General features: G+C 32.8%; 1 protein-coding gene across 1 annotated transcript in view; it reads left to right on the forward strand.

The window, feature by feature from the left end:
* Positions 1–18,705, forward strand: part of C6H14orf39 (chromosome 6 C14orf39 homolog) — a 54,236-nt gene that overhangs the window by 4,556 nt on the left and 30,975 nt on the right. Inside the window, exons 5-13 of the mRNA XM_023230009.2 lie at positions 3,250–3,339; positions 6,926–7,113; positions 7,207–7,249; positions 9,029–9,149; positions 10,094–10,185; positions 11,620–11,747; positions 12,621–12,697; positions 17,063–17,148; positions 17,244–17,302. Coding sequence (XP_023085777.2) covers positions 3,250–3,339; positions 6,926–7,113; positions 7,207–7,249; positions 9,029–9,149; positions 10,094–10,185; positions 11,620–11,747; positions 12,621–12,697; positions 17,063–17,148; positions 17,244–17,302 — 884 coding nt within the window. The remainder of the gene's footprint in view (positions 1–3,249; positions 3,340–6,925; positions 7,114–7,206; positions 7,250–9,028; positions 9,150–10,093; positions 10,186–11,619; positions 11,748–12,620; positions 12,698–17,062; positions 17,149–17,243; positions 17,303–18,705) is intronic.

Consider the following 18,705-nt stretch of genomic DNA (forward strand, 5'->3'; position numbering starts at 1 on the left):
AACACACGTGCAGAAATGCTCAATCTTACTAATAGAAATAATCTAAATTAAAGCAATAATTAGATGCTATTGTTTTTGCTTCTGAGTTTTGCTGAGATTAAAAAAAAAAACACACCTAACACTGGCAGTAAATAAGAATATCAACTCTCATACACCGTAGGAGTGTACAGTAGTATAAATCTTTTAGATGACATGCCGGTATATATTTTTAAAAGCTTTAAAAATAAGCATGATTTAAAAAAAAAAATAGAGATGGAGTTTCACTATGTTGCCCAGGCTGGTCTCGAACTCCTGGACTGGAGTGATCCTCCCACTTCGGCCCCTGAAAGTGCTGGGATTGTACATGTCAGCCACTGCGTCTGGCCCAAGCATAATTTTTGATTAAGTGATTCAATTTCTGAGAATTTTTCATAAGGAAATAGAGATCCTCTCAAAGATGTAATGTACAACCAAATGTTTATGTCAGTCTTTTTTTCCATACACAGAACATTTTTAAAATTTATTTTTAATTGAAAATTATGTATGTTTAGGAGGTACAGTGTGATGTTTTGATCTGTGTATACATTGTCGAAAGAATCAAGCTAATTAAGATATTCATCACCTTACCAACTTATTTTTTGTGATGAGAATGTTAAAAAGCTATTTTTCTAGCACTTTTGAAATATATATTATTTAACTGTAGTCACTATATAGTGCAGTAGATCACTAATTTTTTTTCCTCCACTCCAACTTAAACCTTGTGTTCTTTGATCAACGTTTTCCCTTTCCCCCTTTTTTCTTTACCTCAACCCCACCTCTGGTAACCACCTTTCTACTCTCTGTGTGTATGAGATTGACGTTTTTAGATTCTACATATAAGTGAGATCATACAGTATTTGCCATTACCTGCCTGGCTTATTTCACTTAGCATAACATCCTTTAGTTCCATGTATGTTGTCTTGAATGACAGAATTTCCTACTTTTTTTCAGGCTATATGGTATTTTATTGTGTATCTATGCCATACTTTAATTATCCACCATCTCTTGTGGGACACTTAGGTTGCTTCCATATCTTGATATTATGAATAATGCTAAAATGAACATGGGAGGGCAGATATCTCTTTGATGTACTGATTTCATTCCCTTTGGACAAATACTCCACATCCTTTTCCTTTTCTCCACATCCTCCCCAAAACTTGTTGTTATTCACCTTTTTTATTTTTTGAGATGGAGCTTCACTCTTGTCACCCAGGCAGGAGTGCAATGGCACAATCTCGACTCACTGCGACCTCCACCCTCCACCTCCAGGGTTCAAGCGATTCTCCTGTCTCAGCCTCCTGAGTAGCTGGGATTACAGGCATGCACGACCATGCCCAGCTAATTTTTGTATTTTTAGTAGAGACAGGGTTTCACTATGTTGGCCAGGCTGGTCTTGAACTCCTGACCTCAGGTGATCCACCTGCCTCACCCTCCCAAAGTAATGGGATTACAGGTGTGGGCCACCACACCCAGCCTTATTCATCTTTTTGATAACAGCCATTCTAACAGGTGTGAGGTAATATCTTATTTTTGGTTTTAATTTGAATTCCCCGGATGATTAGAGGTATTGAGCATTTTTTCATATGTCTGTTGGCCATTTGTATCTCTTCTTTGAGAAATGTCTATTCAGATCCTTTGCCCATTTAAAATATCAGGTTATTTATTTATTTTTTCTATTGAGTTCTATTTCAGTCTTTTTGTAATGATAGGAAAATGTTAGGAGCAACTCTAATGTTCAGCATTAGGGAACTGATTAAATGAGTTTTGGTGTATCCATATGAATGAACGCTAGGCAGCCAATAAAATTGTGATATAGGCGTATATTTGTTGACACGGGAAGATGTTAACAGTAAAGGAAGTCTTTTAAAAAGCAAGGTCTCCAACTTGCTTTTTAAAATTACAAATTGGTCAAAGCAGGTTAAATAACAATATTCATAATATTAAGCCAATTTAGTAATTGTGTATTTATATATAATTACAAAAAGTCTAGAAGGATGTACATCAAAAGGCCTATAGTGAATACCTTCTCAATGAACATGTAGTTTTATGGAATTTTAAAATAATTCCAATTTTTATTTTAGATTCAGGGGCATATGTGCAAGTTTATCAGATAGGTATATTGTGTGATGCTGAGGTTTGGGGTATGACTGATCCCATCACCCAGGTAGTGAGCGTAGTACTCAATAGTTTTTCACCTCTCCCCCCCATACTAGTTTCCAGTGTCTAGTGTTGCTATCTTTACGACCATGAGTATTTATGATATTTTAAAATATTGAGAATATATGTATGTATAATTTTTGACCTTCTAATTTCATTTTGGAGAATATTTTCTAAGGAAATGATCAGAAATTCAGACAAATATTTAGGTACGAGTTCTGTTACTGAGTGATAAAAACAGGATAAGATATCAATGATGTTAAAATGTATAATTATAGTAACATTTGGAAATAATTTATCAAAACAATAGTAATAGTCATTATTCAATATTGAGAATATAATTAATAGTTATTGTCTTACATATACTTTTCTGTGATTCCAAATTGGGTATGTGTAATTTTTGAATCTGAAAAAAATGTTAGAAAAGAGGGAAATATTTGAAGAATACTTAGACTGGAAGCCACCATGTTATATATTCATTTTAGATTTTTGTATTGGTAATATTCTTTCAAGTTACATAATAAAAATGTATAAGATGAATATTTGTTATATTTGTATTGTCTGATTTTGTAATTCGTTTGCTCTTTTTCTGATTTACCTTTTTTTGTAACTCAGGATGATGTGACACCTGTTTTCTAAGTGTTAAAGGAGCAAAAAAACCTCTCTTTAGCCTTTATTCTAGTTCTTTGAATACTTACTCCGAAAGAATTTTTTTGGCCAAAATCTTAGAAATGTGATGAGAGAGAAAGGCTGATATTGGAGTGTTATAAAGTGTATAATAGAAATGCCATAGCAATACACAATCCAGCCATGTCACATTTGCTTTTTCCCTAGTAATGGTTCAAAAACAAGTTTAATATAAAAATTCATGAATATTGATATTTGAGTATAATAGTCCACAAATGGAGGTAGTGGGAGTGATATGAGATGGAAATACTTTTCTTGATGTACACTCGTTTTCTCCAGGAAGAGAAAGATTCATTTCTCTTCAAATGATTATGTTCATTTTTAAATTATCTCTGTCAATTTGTTTATCATTCCGTGTTGCTAATTACAAATATATTTTTTCTATAGCTGGAAGCCAACATGTGATGTTTTTCGTAAACATGAAGATTATATGCAGGACCAATTTACTATTTATCAAGAAACTACTGAAAAAGACAAGTATAATACATATATTAAGTTTATCAATTCTATAAGTTTGTATTACTAGGACATGGTGTGTAAGAATGTCAATTGAAAAATGTAGACATTTTGTACTATGAAGGAGTTTTTGATTTTAAGTAAATGTAGCATTTTGGACTCCTTGGGTGCAGTGGAAGGTCTACCTACTTGTTGTAAAGCTCTCTCTAACCCTAGATATATTTAGATATGGCCTTAGATATAAACTATTTCTCAGTAGCAATTATAATAGCAAAGTCCATCAGTTAATGGTCTTTATGAGTGAACTGTTTAGGCAAACATCTGGGGGAATAGTTAACTGTAGAATTAGCTTATTACAAATTTGGGATATTGATTTTTGAAGGGTACTTTATATCAAACTTGTATATCTTAGACTGCTGATTTAATGGAGTGGTTATATTCTAATAGAGAAACACCAATAATTGTATGAATTTACTTTATTATATGTATAAACCCATTGTCTTGGGGATTAAATGTAATTAGTGAATGTAATGAAACAAGGCAAGAGACTTTGAACACATTATATAGCATTAAAATTTTGCTTAATATAAAACATTGAAATGTTTTTATTTTTAATATAATTGGATGAGAGCCGTATCTATTTTTATATTGTAACTAAAAACGTGCAAAATCTAGAATGCAATACTCTATATATTCAAAGACAAGTCTTAAGAAAAGGCAGGGACTAAAGTTATAGATATGGACTTCATTTTTAGGAAATATGTGAGATTGCCCATGGAAATATATGGAGCAAAAAGAGGAGAAAGCTGGAGCACACCATCATCTAGAGGGTAGGCAGAGGGTGGGATCACTGAAGGAGACTTGTGTTGTCATTTATACATCCTGCTTCATTTAAAAAAGGATTTTAGATGATTTGACTGAATAATCATCTTGAAAGGATAGTGTTTAAAGAAACTAGATTAAAAATCAAGGCTACAGAGAAGTAAGGAAAATATAGGAAATTGAAGGCTTTGATGAAGTTAGAAATTCATACTATGTATCCCACACATTTGTTAGATACAGGCAGGAATTAAGCTTTCAAATTCCTAGTAGTCAAGGCATTGTGGAAATATAATCAGTTTGGGATTCATAATATTCATTTAAAAAAACAGGTCAATTGCTTAGGGTAAGTAGAGGCTTCTCCTGAGGCTTGAGAGAAATTTCTCCCCTGGGTCCTCTAAAGGGGAAATTGTGCAATGTGTCGGTGACTGCCCCCAGCCCCAAACACAGTATATATAACTGCTTCTTATAACATCTATCAATGTAAGTCATGACTATAAAACATTAATTCTTAAAAATGATTCTGTAAGAGGCTAAAGCAAACCAGTTAAAATATGTACTTCTCTCACAGTGTTTGTTATAGAGGACTTCTGTGAGCTAACTGAAGATATTAAAGTGAAAACAGTTGTCTGTTTCTTTCTTAAACCAGCCACGTAGCTTAATTGAATTGATGATTTAGTACCAGGCATTTATAAATGGAAAATAACTCATTTGTTGGTTTCGTGGATAATGGAGGAAGTAGAGGCACCAGTTGCTTGTTTCTCCTAATCTCCCAACCCTGTTCAAGTCGTTCATGAAAAATAATATTGCTGGCACAGATGAGATAATAATGGCTCTTCTTTAACTATGACTCCGGCTCTGCTGGAGTTTCTATATGGAGTATGTTAGAAGAGTGAGCATGAATATACAGTATGAATAGGGTGGATGTGGTATGTTCATCTCACCTGGAACTGGTGACCCAGGCTTAATTTTCTTATAGGTATTTCTTCCCTGTATCATTTTTCCCAAGCTATTAAATAGTAAGTGGGTCTTAATCAGCAAATATACATTTAGAGGAATAGGAGCTTGTTTGCTTGTTTGGGGCACAACTGCTTTTTCTTGCTAAAGGGGACAGTTTAGTAATATTAAGAAATTAAAACTTTCTTTTTTTTTTTTTTTTTTGAGACGGAGTCTCGCTCTGTCGCCCAGGCTGGAGTGCAGTGGCCGGATCTCAGCTCACTGCAAGCTCCGCCTCCCGGGTTTACGCCATTCTCCTGCCTCAGCCTCCCGAGTAGCTGGGACTACAGGCGCCCGCCACCTCGCCTGGCTAGTTTTTGTATTTTTTTAGTAGAGACGGGGTTTCACCGTGTTCGTCAGGATGGTCTCAATCTCCTGACCTCGTGATCCGCCCGTCTCGGCCTCCCAAAGTGCTGGGATTACAGGCTTGAGCCACCGCGCCTGGCCTAAAACTTTCTTAAGATTCAGACCTGCTCACCAGCACAGGGCTGTTATCCTTACTTTTCTTCTCATGTGTGCAGTTTTTGAAGACTTGTTCTTCCCTAATCTGCTAAGGTGAGATAATCAGAGTATCTTTTAAGAAACTCCCCCATAGAGTATACTTTGATCCAAGAAATGACAAAATCTTGAGGAATATAAGAACCATATATTTTCAAAAATTTTTCTATGATTTTTTTTTGAAACTAAGTATTTGATAAGAATTGGGCAAAAAGAAGATTTAAGAATATATTTTCTATAAAGAACTGGATTTAACATTTTCAGTGTTGTTGATTAGAGTTGGCAAACATTTTTGGTAAAGGACCAGATAGTAAGTATTAATATTTTAACCTTTGTGGGCAAACATCTGTCATGACTACTCAACTCTGCTATTATGGCACCAGAGAATTTCAGATAATATGTAAATAAATGAGCTATAATCTAATAAAATTTTATGGACACTGAAGTTTAAATTTCATATAATTTTAATGTGTCATGGAATAAACTTTTGATTTTTTCCATCATTTACACTTGTAGAAATCATTCGTAGTTCATAGGCTGTACAAAAATCGGTGGCAGATTAGATTTGGCCCATAGGCCATCGTAATTTTGATTCTTGTAGAATCGAGTACAGGTCAAATAAGAAAAAAAGGTTAATGTCCTTTTGCAAGAATTAACTGTCTCATGTAAGATTTGTGCCTAAGTAGATGAGCGACCACTACTACTGGAGCTGGACTAGAGGAGTTCTTCTAAACCGTGATAAAATTTTCTTCATAAAATAGTTATGGGGTATACATGATGGTGAACCAGAGTTCTAACACATAGAACATGACTTCATGTGATAATTTTAGCTAATGAAAATTGAAGATTAAAAATATATGGTTATAGAAGTAGCTGAGCTGGGGAGAGTAGAGACTCAGAAGCCAGGGAGGATAGAGGTTCTACTAGGAGTAAGTGAACAAAGAACCAGGTTCTGCAGTGTTAATTAGGATCAGTACGAAAAAGAAATCATTCAGTTGGACAAATTTGATCATTGGTGACCTTGGGAAGAATAGCATCATTAAAATGGTGGGAGTAGGAGTTAAATTGAATAGAATTAGGAAGTGAATAACTCAGATAATGAAGAAAAAGAGTCAAGTTGAGAAGTGTGGTGAAGTTAAGGAAAGTCTGAAGGACAGACAATATTGAGGGAAGCAAGAATAAGAAGACATTTGATTTGCCTTTTATGCTTGATTTAGTAGACTTTAACAGTCTATTTACAAAGCTTTTAGATCTATTGTTGTTACATAGACATAATTTCTTTTAATTTTAACAGAGAAATGTATCATGATTATATACATCAATATAAAGAAGTTTTGAAGCAATACCAACTAAAATACTCAGAAACACCCTTTTCGTGTGAATATTATGAGAAGAAAAGAGAACATGAAGAAATTCAAAGCAGAGTGTTGGCATGTACTGAACAATTAAAAATGAATGAAACAATTTTTATGAAATTTCGAGGTATTAATATTTTTGTCATTTTGTTTTAATTATGGTATCTTTGTAACAAAAAGAAGATAATAAATCAGCTTATGCTATGACTTTGTTTTTCAGTGCCTGCTCCCTTTCCAACACTTATTAAATGGACATTAAACATGTATCCACAATAGTATTTGTACTTATAATTTTTATTAGATAAGCATTGTTTTGTATTTTGTTATTGTGTTTCCTTTGTGAAAATAACATGGATTTGTTTTGTGTTTAATTAAAAGATTTTAAAAGTCATTTTAAAGGTCATCTTGGATTCATTTTCATGTATATTCATGTGATCAGAATCAAGCAACTTTGGTGAGAATAAAATGGCATAGGTATTTGGGTTTAAGTGGCATATCTTAGGAACCAAACCATGATAATGTCATATTGGTCTGTCTTACCAAAGAAAATTCCAGTTAAATTGCTTGATTATTACTTGTTACAATGGAAGGTGCAAAGGAGGTGAGTTACATTTATTCATTCATCTATCATTGGAAACCTACCTTGTGCCAGGCAATACTGAAGATGATACAGAGCTCTCTTCCAAGGAGCTCAGTTTAGTAGGGAAGACAGACATGTAAACAAATAATTCTAATACAGTACCACTGTAATAGATGCCTAAGTAATTCTTAATTGGTCTAAGTCTCACCTGTTTGTCAGAGAGATCTTCCCTGATGATGAACTTGAAACTTTAATCCTCTTTTAACCTCTGCAATCCTTCATATGCTTTCCTATCAGATTATAACTCCACTATTTGTACTAAGTCTTCTTTATCCCTGCATTCTACCTTCCTTTCTGTCTGCTTCATTCTAAACCATCCTTTTAACTCTTCTGCTGCTAGCGTTTTCCATGTTTTGGTTTTAGTCTCTTTCATTTTTTGCTGTTCATTTGCTGCCCATTTGTGCTTTAACTTTTCAGTGGGAAGGGGCAAAAGTTAGTAGACGCTGAAGGTGTAGCAAGGGTTTAGGGAGTTGGATGTGGAATGGGATGAGATACAAGGTTGCATGACAAACAGGAAGAGGTGAATGGAAGTAGGAAGATTTGAAGATTAGGATTTAATTATCTGTATCTAACATTTTAATGGAAACTTGATAACAATAGACTTATAAATCTTGATTCACCTGAAATTTTATGTTCTATCTTATAAATCATGCATATTTTAAGGCAGAATAGGAAAGCCCTGATTAATTTTCTCTGGAATTCTTGTTAACTGTCACTATTCTATCATTTTCAAATTCTCCTAAATGGATTGTAATTTAGGACATTGTATTAGCTAATAACCATGTGGAATGTCTATTAATAGCTGAGGATTTTTTACTTGAAATTGGGCACAAATCCACTTCAAGTAGAAAGTCCAAATTGAAGATCTGCCTCTCTTTTGAGTTCTGTAGGGTACACTGATGAGCCTTACAGAGCAAGAAAAGGGAAATTTGGTCGATTTTGTTTTTGTCCAGCATACTGTTGTTGGCTTGAAATGGGTAGATTTTTAATATTGTCTTTGAACAAATAAATAATGGAAGCACGTAAGAAGTTAAATTTGGGCCTGAATTATGTTTTATTAGTTATGGCAAGTGACACAATGAACTTTGATTTAAAAAGCAAAAAAAAAAAAAAAAAAAAAAGACTTCCCTGTGAAAATACTTAATTCAAATAATCCTAACAAATATTTTGTATTAAATGTTATTTTTAAGCTCAATATATAACATAAACAATAAATTATCTTTGTGAGTCTGCCAAATGTTTATGTTATTCTCCTGTTTTCAGATACTGTTTTTAATATTGCTTACTGTTTATATGGAACATACATATAAATGATGTCACATAATATTAATCATTTCTGATATGTTACATATATTATAAATGTAAAATTTACTTACATGACATAGTTCCTTAACTTAAGAAGTGTTAATCTGAGATGTAAAACGCAAGATATTCTTAAAAATGCCAGCAGTTTTACCAAAAGTTCATCTGAATTGAAGAAAGAAGTAGATGAAATGGAAATAGAAATTAATTATTTAAACCAGGTATGTATTTTGTTATGTATTTCTAATATGTGTATTAATGTATAAATATAATGGTATGTTAGTTGACAGTTTTAGAAGAGCTATTTTTAAGACAGCCTAATATGGAGAAAGGTTTAAGATAATTTATTTGCCTCAGATTACCTTTGGAGCCAAAAGGTATTTTAGGTACTGAATATATTAAACTGAGTTTTGGGGAATAGTTTAGCTTTCTTTGAGGTCTGAGGAGAGAACATGAGGAAGGAATAAGATGCAACATAATAACAGGATTTTAAAGGCATTAAAAGATCTACGCCAGGGTTTTTTTTTAAAGGTAGTAAATAAAGAATTTAAACTTGAAAAATACATGACTATAATCTTTAGTGAGCTAGGCTAGAACTAGTGTAGCCTTTTCTGTCTCAAAAAAAAAAATTTTTTTTTCTTGGATACGTTTGGATGCCATCCACGAAATTGTGGCTTTTATTTACATAGGTATGATAACCCATCAAAGTCGCTTCCAAATTCTGAGAAAAATTTGAATACCTGATTTTCTAAATGTTTGAAAATTCTGTTAAATATTGTATTCTTATCATTCATTAACTATGAGGTACCAAATAACAGTAATATCATTTTAGTAAACAGAAGAAAGTAGATGCCATTTCCTTTAAAATATGTGGTAACTGTGTCCTTATGTAAGGAATCAATGTCTACTTTGCTTATGACTATCTGTTTTTAAAAAGATTGGAGTTCGTTAAAATCTACATTTGCCAATGGAATTGTAAGGAAAAGTTAAAGGGGTGTGATTTATTGTTAATTTTGTTTTTGTTTTAATAACTGTAAATAGACAATAGTAGATACTATCAAAAATATGAATCTTATGATTATATAGAAAAACATAAGATAAAGCATATCTTTTTTACTGCTTTGCAAATAATTATTTTGTTTTGCATTCCCATTTGTCTTTTTAGCAGATATCTAGGCATTATGAAACTAAGGCTCTTTCAGAAACTCTGGAAGAAAAGAACAAAAATACAGAAAACAGAAAAGAACTGAAAGAAAGGTATAGGTAACCTTTAAAATTAGATTTTATGTGAACAGATATTTTGCATCTAAAAGTTTGATTCTATATTCCATCCCAAACCACTAATATTTACACAGTATCGGTAAATTTTGTTGTTCAGGCTATTTTCTATTAATTTCTTATGAAAAATATTATTAACTTAAATATTATGAACTAATACTAAAATCTGCTTGTTATTTAGTAAGGCTGAGGATGATGTGTAAAGAGAAATAGAGTAGCAGCAGCAAATCTGCTGTTCTAGAACCTGTCAGTTGTGTAAGTCATCCACTGTTTTCCATGATGGGCCAGCGATAGGAGTAAAACAGAAACAATAGTGGGAATAGCAAGGTATTTACTTTTTTATCACCCTGTCCACCTTGACCAGTTCTTCCTTTGCTATAGAGTGAAGATGAGTCAAAGCATGCTGCTAAATGTGTGACATCATATTTCCTTGTCTTTAGTTTTAATGGTGATAAAATAGAGATCAGTGATAGGGGCAAAAAAAAAAAAAAAAAAGAAAAGAAAAGAAAAGAAAAAAAAAAGATGGGATCTGCCTGTTATCATATGACAGAAAAATAGATGTATTACTATTGCTGTTTCTGATCAACTTTTACTTTTCCCTCCTACTTAATCCTTTTTCATTCTTCTAAAATTCCTTTCCTCAAGTTCCATGGCCCTTCATCTGATTTTTCAACACACTCTTCTGTCAGGTTAATTTCCCTGATCCTACTTTTTTGGATGTGTTATTTTCTTGATTCCTCCACTCCCATGTACCACATTCAATGCAAGTATGTCTTTAATTTTATAATGAAGTTAATTGAAAAAATATGTAAATAGACAGAATTTTACTTTATTGACCGCCTTTAAGAAAAATTCCATATATTGACAGAAACATATAAATATTTAGTCATTTTTAACTCAGTATATATTCTGACAGTGTTTATTCTATTTCTTTGATTTAGGTAATATTTAGTGAAAACTATTCCTTCAGTAAAAAACTTAAAAGACCCATTTATGATTATAATACTGTTGTAACAATTTCTGTATTCATGTTGGTTGATTTATTTCTGAATATGTCTTTTTAAAGTTTGAAGTACCATGAAATCTGAAGCATGCTATTTGTAGTTACAAGTTTTGGCTTAAAATGTTTTTGACATGTGTAGAAAGTCTTTTTCAATGATTATATTTTAAAAACAAGAGTGGAGTATATTGGGAAGAGCACTGAACTTAATCAGGGGAAGTGTGTTTTTGCTCTGACACCACTACTAAGTAATTCAGTCATTTTGGGCAAGTCGATTAAATTCTTTGGAACTCAGTTTTATTATCTGCAAAATGAGTGGTTTTTATTGTATAGTATCTAAATATGCCTCCTAGCTTTAAAATATATTAATTTTAACTTATCTAATATTTAATGTAATTCACCTTTCTCTTTAGAATTTTTGAAAAAGATGAACATGTACTTGCATTTAATAAAACTCAAAGCAGTCAATTATTTCTTCCTTATGAATCTCAGAAATTAGTAAGACCAATAAAGATGCATTCTTCAGAACCAAGAGTTGCAGGTATAGTATCTGTTTGTTATTCAAAAACATCTTTTTTTTTTTTTTTTTTTTTTTGCAAACACACAGAAGAAATAAAAGGAAGCAATTTTATTTATCATTTGGTGTAAGCAAAAACAATACTGGGGATCTATAAACTCAAGAAAGTGCTGCTTTGAATCTTTCTGAGAGCAAACAAAATATGTCTTCTATACCTAACTTTTTTCTCCTGAGAAAGGAATTATTCACACAATAATTTTCAAAAAAAGTGTCTGGCCTGGTTGCACAGCTATTAGAGGAGGATGAAAAATTACATATTTTTCATTTGAGGAGTTGAGTATCAATATGTTTGACTTAGGCAGGTAAAAGATTTATGCTAATAGTATCTGTAACTTAGTCACTGAGATATTTGAGTCAAGTTTCATTCAGTGGCTCTGCAGATTAAATGAACTATTAGGTTGGTGCAAAAGTAATCACAGTTTTTGCCATTGCTTTTAATTAAAATTTAACGGCATTTGCCGTTACCTAACAGTTTTGGCATTAAAAGTAATGGCAAAAACCATGATTACTTTTGCGCCAACCTAATACATTATATTAGATTAACTACATAGGCTGATTTCTTTGTCTCCTCAACCACTCTGTCTTCTTTGGTAACCCATTATAAAGGTACGGTTTTGTCAATTGGTCTTTTGTCATTTCATCTTCATAGTTATTGTAAAGCTATTATATAGTAAGGAATTAAGAGTTTTAAAATAATTTCATAATTCCATATTTTAATTTAAACTAAATATTCATGTAGATTTGATTTTCTAAATTACAAGTTTAGGTTAAATGTTGGGGAAGATACTTGATTCTGTTTCCAGAATTGATTTAAAGTAGTACTGTTTAATAATCTAGATATAAAAGAAGAAAGTTCTGTGAATCAGTCAAAGCTTGCCAATATTGACTTCAGACGAAAAGAAAATGATACACAGGTAGGTATCTCTTTTTTAGTAGTATAAATTAAATACCTGCTTGCATTAAATGTAATAATGAATGTACTACCCTTAAGACACAGATGGGTGTGTGTGTGTGTGTGTGTGTGTTATAAACTTATTAAATCGGCCATTAGTGCAAATTCAAGGTCTAAAAAATTTAAAGGTGTTTCAATATGGCATTCTGATTGTATACTGTAACTTGTCCCCTTATTCCTAAAAATAATAGAAAAATATTTTAAAATACCAAGCCCTGTACATAGTAGACCCAAAACTGAGAAATCCCTGAAGGAAAAATAGCACGATTGGATTGAAGAGGGAAATTATTGCCCAGGACATGCATAGGATAATACTGTTCCACAAGATAAAGGTATATGGACGATGAGTAAGGTAATTGGTTGCGTTACCTCAGTCATAGTTAGTTTACTTAACCCCCTGTTCATCTTGCATCCACTGTATCTTTGGCCAGGCATCAGCAGTGGAATGACTGTCTCCAGATGGAAGCAGTGAATATGGAAGTTTGGGTGAGAGAGATAGGCAGGTCCCCTGGGTGGTTCTTGATGCCCATGAAGAATAAGGTGCATACCACCCAGAGAGCTAACTGCTGCTGGCACACTTTTTTATCTTTCCCCATTCTTCCTGAAAATAGTCCAGAGGGAAAGCCTCAGTGAAAAATATAATTGTTCTTACACTGGTAATGGTGACCAAAGTAATTAGTGAAACTCAAGTGTAAATATGTATAACTTTAAAAAATTTTTAAATCTGGTACTGAAATTCCAGATGATGTCAATATGGGATGAAGGTGGAAAAATAAATGAGAAAAATAAGTTTACTAGAGTTCCATTTTTTATTTAAGGATAGAGGTAGGGAGAAGATATGAACACTGATGAACTCCATACATTGTTGGAAAAATGTAAATTTATGCATATATATTAAACATTTAAGGGTAACCACAAGAAGAGAAATGGAATGTGTTAGTTTTTAAAAAGTGGAATAAAATAGATAAAACAAAATTAATTAGTCCAACAAAAGACAGTAATGGGGGTAAAAATAAAACAGCTAGAAAGCATTGTAAATAGAAAACGAATAAGGTGCCAGAAATAGTTCTGAACAAATTAGTAACCACAAAAATGTGACTGAGTTAAACCCCCATTAAAAGACAGAACTACTTCTATGGGATATATAAACAAAATACGGGTATATGCTATGAAAGCAGAAGAGCAGAAACAACTTGACATTGAGACTGAAAAAAAAATATATCAGGCAAATGCAAACAAAAACAAGGCAGATGTAACAATGTTGTATGAAATAAAGTTCAGGGTGAAAAGCATTAATGGGGTAAATATATTTCATATTTTTAAAAAGAACAATTTCAAGAAATTGTAAAAACCACAATGTGCTAAGTTATTTCAAGTTTCAGAATATGTAAAGCAGAATTTGACAGACTTTCAAAGAAATGGTTAAATACACAGTTAAAACAAGAAGCTTAATATAGTCTCTCAAAAAAAAAAGTACTGATTGTGAGTTGAGGAGTTGAGTTTGGCTATATGTGAAAAAATATAAAACCAAACCAGTGAAATAATAGCATCTTAAGATAAACGTGAATTTTTCTCTTACTTGCCATAAAATTCTAAAGTAGGTGATTCAGATTCAGGACTGATAGCATCATCTCAACAATGTCGTTATTTCTCAAGCTTCATCTGTTTTTTTTTTTTTTTCCTGCTATTTTTCATGCTATGCTTTTACCTTTAAGTCACTTCATGGTCAGAAGGTAACTATGTAAATTTGCCATCATATCTGCCTTCCAGGCAGGAAAGAAAAAGCGGAGAAGGGTCAGCTGAGTCAGCCCCATTTTTAAGGATTTTTCCTAGAAGCTCCGTAAACAATTTATGATATCATTTCATTGGCCAGAACTTGGTCGCTTGGGTACCTCTATCTGCAGAAGAGGTTGGGAAACAGGGTATTTTGTTTGTTTCTTTGGTTTTTAAAGTAGAACACAAGGAGAAATTAGATTTTGGATAAGACAGGCAAATGGCAGTTTCTGCCACAGAGGTAAATCAAATGGGTAAAAAATAAATAAGAATTTAGGGAATCTGAATAGCAGAATTAGCAAACTTTGTGCTCAACATACACAGAATACAGTTAAGTTTTTATTTGCAATATTAACCAAAATTGACCCATTACTAGAATAAACAGTATATCTCAATGAATTCTAGAAAGTTGCTATTTTTACTTACTATAATTTAAAAAATACAAGTCAAACACAAAGATAGCCCTCCCCAAAAAAACTAGCAAGATAAAGAGGGGGATCTGTATGGCCATATGTCAAAATGTCTGTTATTTTTCTTCTTTCCTTGAGGTATAATTCATATACCATGAAAGTTACCACTTAAAAGTGTAGATTTAGTGGTTTTTAGTATATCATAAGGTTGTGTAACCGTTATTACTCTAATTCCAGAATATTTCCATCACACGAAACATTTGTAAATATTATCAAAACATAGTAATTATAACAGTGTGGTGAAAGAAAAAGACAAAGTGATCAACAGACTACATAAAAATAAAAACTTATATGTGACAAAAGACACTAACAAAGTTAAAAGACAATAACAAAGTGAGCAAAATATTGGTATCCACAATGTATACTATATAAAGAAGTACATAGTAACTCTTACAAATTAATAAAGAGATAATAAAAATGGACAAAAAATAAGAAGGCAGTTTATAAAAAAGGAAAGCCAAAGGATCACTAAACATAACAAGATGCCAGACCCCAGAAGTACAGGGGAATGCAAATTAAACCATTGTAATGTCTGGCTTTACCTATCAGGTTAGCAGACTTAAAATATTTGCTTGGTAATATTTAGTGAGGTCAAGAATAGTGGAAGTGTAATTTGGTACAATCACTTTGGAGGACTGATTCACAATATAAATTTATTACAAATAAAAATGTATATAGTTAGTAGTTCTACTACTTGACATCTACTCGAAACAAATATTTGAAATATTTATACAGGTATTTGTACCAGGAGACATATACAGACATGTATTCTCCTTGCAGGTGTGTCCAATCTTTTGACTTGCCTGGGCCACACTGGAAAAAGAGAATTGTATTGGGTCACACATAAAATACACTAACACTAACAATAGCTGATGAGCTAAAAAATAAATAAATAAAATAAAACCTTGAAAAAAATCTCATGTTTTAAGAAAGTTCACAAATTTGTATTGGGCCACAGTCAGAGACGTTTTGGAACTCATGCAGGCTGCAGGCCGTGGGTTGAACAAGCTTGGTTTAAAGCATACATCAAAACAGTAGCATCACTTGTTCTAAAGGAGGTTGACACTTTTTCTTACAGTTGAAGAGCACAGAAAGATGACAGAATTAAGATCAGTGTCTGTTATAGCAAAAATAAATGAGATAAACTTTTCTGTTAAAACTATGTTTTCATTTTGAGTCAAATAACAAAAAGCGGGGACTTTTCAAATGAGTGATTCAAGGAGAACAAAAGGCTTGAAACAAACATTAATAAAACAATGGTTTAGATATTAATATTAAACAATTTGTTTTTGAGACAAAGTCTTGCCGTGTCACTTCCAGGTTGGAGTGTAGTGGCATGATCATGGCTCACTGTAGCCTTGAAATCCTGGGCTCGATGGATCGTCCCACCTCAATCCCACCCTTGCTCCCCCCACTGCCAGTAGCTAGGACATCAGGCTACCAAATTCAGCTAATTTTTAAATTTTCTGTAGAGATGGGGTCTCGCTATGTTGTACAGGCTGGTCTTGAACTCCTGGTGCTCAAGTGATCCTCTGGCCTCAGTCCCTGAAAGTATTGGGATTACAGGCATAAATCACCACTCCCAGCTAGATATTAATATTAAACAATTTAAGGTTAAAATGGAATAATAGCTCTTTTATATGTATATAAAAAGGAAAGTTTCCGCTTTTAATCTTTTACTCTGTTGTTTTGCTTTCCTGTGTTAAATTTGAGAGTTAATAGAGAATGGAGGGACACAGAAATCAGATAATCAATTGAGAAAATGGTAAGATTTAGTTGATGAGTCATGAATATGGGTGGTATAAATTTTAAAAGGCTTATCTTAAATACAGAAATACTACAATGATCATTACTATACTTGTCAAAAACATTAAATTCTTAAACTTTTTTGTTTCTCAGCATTTGACTTAATGTTTTGTATGTAGTGGTTTCAGTTAATGTGTGTAGTTGTTGATGTTGATAATGATGGTAATGATGGTAAGGATGAAATGCTAACGAAATGAGAGTTCTGAGTTGCTATGACAAGGAAAAATTTTTTTATTGCTTTATATAACCAAGTCAGATGCTTAATTTCTTTCTTTCAGATATTTAATGACTCTGCTGTGGATAACCATTCAAAATGTTCACATATTACGGCTATCAAAAGTTCACAAAAGTTTATGCAAGTCAGGTAACTTTTAAAAATAAGAAAATGCTTTAACCTCTGAAATAATTTATGGATATCAACTCAGAAAAAATACAAAAATTATATTTATTCTATTTTAGATTGTTAACTCCACAGAAACAATCAAATTCCAATCAGTGGTTTGAAAAAGGAGATAAAGGTATTTGCCGTTTATATTTTTTTTCTAAGAAGTAGGGGTAACAAATTATATCAGGCTTTTATATAAGTCAAATAAATTGTTGGCATTATTTGCATCTCTGGGTAACTGACCATGCATGCCGGGCTTTAAAATACATCTTCCCTAAATATAAAACAAATACATTTTATTGTAGAATATTATGAAAACAAGTGAAGGAGACATAAAATCCTTTACAGACAAGCAAATGCTTACAGATTTTGTCACCACCAGGCCTGCACTACAAGAGATCCTGAAGGAAGCACTAAACATGGAAAGGAACAACTGGTACCAGCCATTGCAAAAACATGCCAAAATGTAAAGACCATCAATGCTAGGAAGAAAGTGCATCAATTAACGTGCAAAATAACCAGCTAATATCATAATGACAGGATCAAGTTCACACATAACAATATTAACCTTAAATGTAAATGGACTAAATGGTCCAATTGAAAGACACAGACTGGCAAATTGGATAAAGACTCAAGACCCATCAGTTTGCTGTATTCAGGAGACCCGTCTCACATGCAGAGACACACATAGGCTCAAAATAAAGGGATGGAGGAAGATCTACCAAGCAAATGGAAAACAAAAAAAGGCAAGGGTTGTAATCCTAGTCTCTGATAAAATAGACTTTAAACCAACAAACATCAAAAGAGACAAAGAAGGCCATTACATAATGGTAAAGGGATCAATTCAACAAGAAGAGCTAACTCTAAAATATATATGCACCCAATAGAGGAGCATCCAGATTCATAAAGCAAGTCCTTAGAGACTTAAAAGAGACTTAGACTCCCATACAATAATAATGCGAGACTTTAACACCCCACTGTCAACATTAGACAGATCAACGAGACAGAAAGTTAACAAGGATATCAAGGAATTGAACTCAACTCTGCACCAAGCAGACCTAATAGACATCTACAGAACTCTCCACCCCAAATCAACAGAATATACATTCTTCTCAGCACCACATCGCACTTATTCAAAAATTGACCACATAGTTGGAAGTAAAGCACCCCTTAGCAAATGTAAAAGAACAGAAATTATAACAAACTGTCTCTCAGACCACAGTGCAATCAAACTAGAACTCAGGACTAAGAAACTCAATCAAAACCATTCAACTATATGGAAACTGAACAACCTGCTCCTGAATGACTACTGGGTACATAATGAAATGAAGGCAGAAATAAAGATGTTCTTTGAAACCAACAAGAACAAAGATACAACATACCAGAATCTCTGGGACACATTTAAAGCAGTGTATAGAGGGAAATTTATAGCACTAAATGCCCACAAGAGAAAGCAGGAAAGATCTAAAATTGACACTCTCACATCCCAATTAAAAGAACTGGAGAAGCAAGAGCAAACACATTCAAAAGCTAGCA

This window comes from Piliocolobus tephrosceles, chromosome 6, assembly GCF_002776525.5.
Source record: "Piliocolobus tephrosceles isolate RC106 chromosome 6, ASM277652v3, whole genome shotgun sequence".
Taxonomy (NCBI): Eukaryota; Metazoa; Chordata; class Mammalia; order Primates; family Cercopithecidae; genus Piliocolobus; species Piliocolobus tephrosceles.